At 45.3% G+C, this 4,628-nt stretch overlaps 1 protein-coding gene across 1 annotated transcript in view; it reads right to left on the bottom strand.

Annotated features, from left to right (window-relative positions):
- Positions 1-2,844: 2,844 nt before the first annotated feature.
- The window catches only part of LOC124042221 (DNA-directed RNA polymerase III subunit RPC1), a 26,942-nt gene continuing 25,158 nt past the window's right edge, over positions 2,845-4,628 (bottom strand). The window contains exons 17-18 of the mRNA XM_046360641.1: positions 3,058-3,169; positions 2,845-2,858 (exon numbers count right to left, since the gene is read on the bottom strand). Coding sequence (XP_046216597.1) covers positions 2,845-2,858; positions 3,058-3,169 — 126 coding nt within the window. The remainder of the gene's footprint in view (positions 2,859-3,057; positions 3,170-4,628) is intronic.

The following is a 4,628-nucleotide window of genomic DNA, read 5'->3' as shown; positions in this document are numbered from 1 at the left end:
TTGATGAGTCTACAGCAGGGAGAAGAGACATGATGGAGAGATGTTGATGAGTCTACAGCAGGGAGAAGAGACATGATGGAGAGATGTTGATGAGTCTACAGCAGGGAGAAGAGACATGATGGAGAGATGTTGATGAGTCTACAGAAGGGAGAAGAGACATGATGGAGAGATGTTGATGAGTCTACAGCAGGGAGAAGAGACATGATGGAGAGATGTTGATGAGTCTACAGCAGGGAGAAGAGACATGATGGAGAGATGTTGATGAGTCTACAGCAGGGAGAAGAGACATGATGGAGAGATGTTGATGAGTCTACAGCAGGGAGAAGAGACATGATGGAGAGATGTTGATGAGTCTACAGCAGGGAGAAGAGACATGATGGAGAGATGTTGATGAGTCTACAGCAGGGAGAAGAGACATGATGGAGAGATGTTGATGAGACTCTACAGCAGGGAGAAGAGACATGATGGAGAGATGTTGATGAGTCTACAGCAGGGAGAGGAGACATGATGGAGAGATGTTGATGAGTCTACAGAAGGGAGAAGAGACATGATGGAGAGATGTTGATGAGTGTCTACAGCAGGGAGAAGAGACATGATGGAGAGATGTTGATGAGACTACAGCAGGGAGAAGAGACATGATGGAGAGATGTTGATGAGAGTCTACAGCAGGGAGAAGAGACATGATGGAGAGATGTTGATGAGTGTCTACAGCAGGGAGAAGAGACATGATGGAGAGATGTTGATGAGTGTCTACAGCAGGGAGAAGAGACATGATGGAGAGATGTTGATGAGACTCTACAGCAGGGAGAAGAGACATGATGGAGAGATGTTGATGAGTGTCTACAGCAGGGAGAAGAGACATGATGGAGAGATGTTGATGAGACTACAGCAGGAGGAAGAGACATGATGGAGAGATGTTGATGAGAGTCTACAGCAGGGAGAAGAGACATGATGGAGAGATGTTGATGAGACTACAGCAGGAGGAAGAGACATGATGGAGAGATGTTGATGAGAGTCTACAGCAGGGAGAAGAGACATGATGATGGAGAGATGTTGATGAGAGACTACAGCAGGGAGAAGAGACATGATGATGGAGAGATGTTGATGAGACTACAGCAGGGAGAAGAGACATAATGATGGAGAGATGTTGATGAGACTACAGCAGGGAGAAGAGACATGATGATGGAGAGATGTTGATGAGACTACAGCAGGGAGAAGAGACATGATGATGGAGAGATGTTGATGAGTCTACAGCAGGGAGAAGAGACATGATGGAGAGATGTTGATGAGACTACAGCAGGAGGAAGAGACATGATGGAGAGATGTTGATGAGACTACAGCAGGGAGAAGAGACATGATGATGGAGAGATGTTGATGAGAGTCTACAGCAGGGAGAAGAGACATGATGATGGAGAGATGTTGATGAGACTACAGCAGGGAGAAGAGACATGATGGAGAGATGTTGATGAGAGACTACAGCAGGGAGAAGAGACATGATGGAGAGATGTTGATGAGACTACAGCAGGAGGAAGAGACATGATGGAGAGATGTTTATGAGAGTCTACAGCAGGGAGAAGAGACATGATGATGGAGAGATGTTTATGAGAGTCTACAGCAGGGAGAAGAGACATGATGGAGAGATGTTGATGAGAGTCTACAGCAGGGAGAAGAGACATGATGGAGAGATATTGATGAGAGTCTACAGCAGGGAGAAGAGACATCATGATGGAGAGATGTTGATGAGACTACAGCAGGGAGAAGAGACATGATGATGGAGAGATGTTGATGAGACTCTACAGAAGGGAGAAGAGACATGATGGAGAGATGTTGATGAGAGTCTACAGCAGGGAGAAGAGACATGATGGAGAGATGTTGATGAGAGACTACAGCAGGGAGAAGAGACATGATGGAGAGATGTTGATGAGAGTCTACAGCAGGGAGAAGAGACATGATGATGGAGAGATGTTGATGAGACTACAGCAGGGAGAAGAGACATGATGATGGAGAGATGTTGATGAGAGTCTACAGCAGGGAGAAGAGACATGATGATGGAGAGATGTTGATGAGAGTCTACAGCAGGGAGAAGAGACATAATGATGGAGAGATGTTGATGAGACTACAGCAGGGAGAAGAGACATGATGATGGAGAGATGTTGATGAGAGTCTACAGCAGGGAGAAGAGACATAATGATGGAGAGATGTTGATGAGACTAACCTGTTTACCTTAAACCAGGGGTAGGGAGACTAGATTCAGCCCCGGGGGCTGATTGTTGTCAGAGTGAATGGTCGGGAGGGCCTGAACAGAACTATAATAATTTTGAACTCTGTAAATTGACAACTAAAACCCAAAACAACGTCGTACCTTGATGACATCGAGACAAGATCACGTCTCTTGTTTCTTTATTCGTTGGAATACTTGGGAAAATATTTCCTGAATTAAACTAATTTTTTAGTTGAATTCCTGGTGATTTGACAGTCATTTTTACAACAACAAAAAGTCGCAGGCCGGTTTTTAAAACAAGCCCGCCTGTCGCCAACCCCAGCCTTAAAACCCATGGGCTGGTTTCCTGGACACAGACTAAGCTTTTGAAATCTGTGGAGAATCTCCATTGAGCATATTTTTTATTCCTGGACAACAAACTATACTGTACATCTTACCATAAACAGATAATTAAAGAGCCTAAAGCAGGGAAAAAAATGAAATAAGGCTATTATAAATGACTATATTAGCATACAGGTCAGCTACAGGTCAGTACTACCCCTAATAATCCATAAAACAAACAGAGTGTAGCCTAGCTGTTCCCATGACAACAACGCTCTAATGGCCAATAAAATCAGAGAGAATCAGGAAGTCTGAGCTGAAGTGAATAAGAACCACTTAGTCCTTATTATTAGAAGTGGGTACAGGCAGAGCTCCTGACATGTGATTAGTGTGTGTGTGTGTGTGTGTGTGTGGTGTGACAGTGTGTGTGACAGTGTGTGTGTGACAGTGTGTGTGACAGTGTATGTGTGAGGTAAAGGCAGAATTTAACCTCCGCGGCTGGTGAGTTGACCTACCTTTGGAGCCACACAGAGCCATAATCAGAGGACTGTTGGTCTTGTCCAGTTCTCTGAGGCAGGCGCTGCCGGCATGGTCTCTGATAACAGACAGCTCCTTCAGGATGAGGGCCTGTTGAGAGACACATCATTATCACTCTAAACCACAGATAATAGAAACACCTCCAAAATAGACCCACCATTAAAAAGAAAGAGCTATCTCTCCTCCTCACATCAGTCAGAAGCAGAGATGATGAGCTAGCTGGTTTCAAAAGGCCACCAGACTAAAGTAGCTGGTCTAGAAGGAGAGCCAGACAATAGATACAGTAGCTGGTCTAGAAGGAGCCCCAGACATCAGTCAGACAATAGATACAGTAGCTGGTCTAGAAGGACCACCAGACAATAGATACAGTAGCTGGTCTAGAAGGACCACCAGACAATAGATACAGTAGCTGGTCTAGAAGGACCACCAGACAATAGATACAGTAGCTGGTCTAGAAGGACCACCAGACAATAGATACAGTAGCTGGTCTAGAAGGAGCGCCAGACAATAGATACAGTAGCTGGTCTAGAAGACAATAGATACAGAGCGCCAGACAATAGATACAGTAGCTGGTCTAGAAGGACCACCAGACAATAGATACAGTAGCTGGTCTAGAAGGACCACCAGACAATAGATACAGTAGCTGGTCTAGAAGGACCACCAGACAATAGATACAGTAGCTGGTCTAGAAGGACCACCAGACAATAGATACAGTAGCTGGTCTAGAAGGAGCGCCAGACAATAGATACAGTAGCTGGTCTAGAAGGAGTGCCAGACAATAGATACAGTAGCTGGTCTAGAAGGACCACCAGACAATAGATACAGTAGCTGGTCTAGAAGGAGCGCCAGACAATAGATACAGTAGCTGGTCTAGAAGGAGCGCCAGACAATAGATACAGTAGCTGGTCTAGAAGGATACAGTAGCGCCAGACAATAGATACAGTAGCTGGTCTAGAAGGAGCGCCAGACAATAGATACAGTAGCTGGTCTAGAAGGAGCGCCAGACAATAGATACAGTAGCTGGTCTAGAAGGAGCGCCAGACAATAGATACAGTAGCTGGTCTAGAAGGAGCGCCAGACAATAGATACAGTAGCTGGTCTAGAAGGAGCGCCAGACATCAGCCAGACAATAGATACAGTAGCTGGTCTAGAAGGAGCGCCAGACATCAGCCAGACAATAGATACAGTAGCTGGTCTAGAAGGAGCGCCAGACAATAGATACAGTAGCTGGTCTAGAAGGACCACCAGACAATAGATACAGTAGCTGGTCTAGAAGGACCACCAGACAATAGATACAGTAGCTGGTCTAGAAGGACCACCAGACAATAGATACAGTAGCTGGTCTAGAAGGAGCGCCAGACAATAGATACAGTAGCTGGTCTAGAAGGACCACCAGACAATAGATACAGTAGCTGGTCTAGAAGGAGTGCCAGACATCAGTCAGACAAACAAAGCTCATGGTGGCTGTTTGATTTGGGGATACCAGAAATATCAGCTAGTTTAAGGGGGCTGTTTGATTTGGGGATACCAGAAATATCAGCTAGTTTAA

This window comes from Oncorhynchus gorbuscha, linkage group LG08 (assembly GCF_021184085.1).
Source record: "Oncorhynchus gorbuscha isolate QuinsamMale2020 ecotype Even-year linkage group LG08, OgorEven_v1.0, whole genome shotgun sequence".
NCBI lineage: Eukaryota > Metazoa > Chordata > Actinopteri > Salmoniformes > Salmonidae > Oncorhynchus > Oncorhynchus gorbuscha.
Note: the sequence above shows the minus strand (reverse complement) of the source record. Positions and strands in the feature narration are given on the sequence as shown.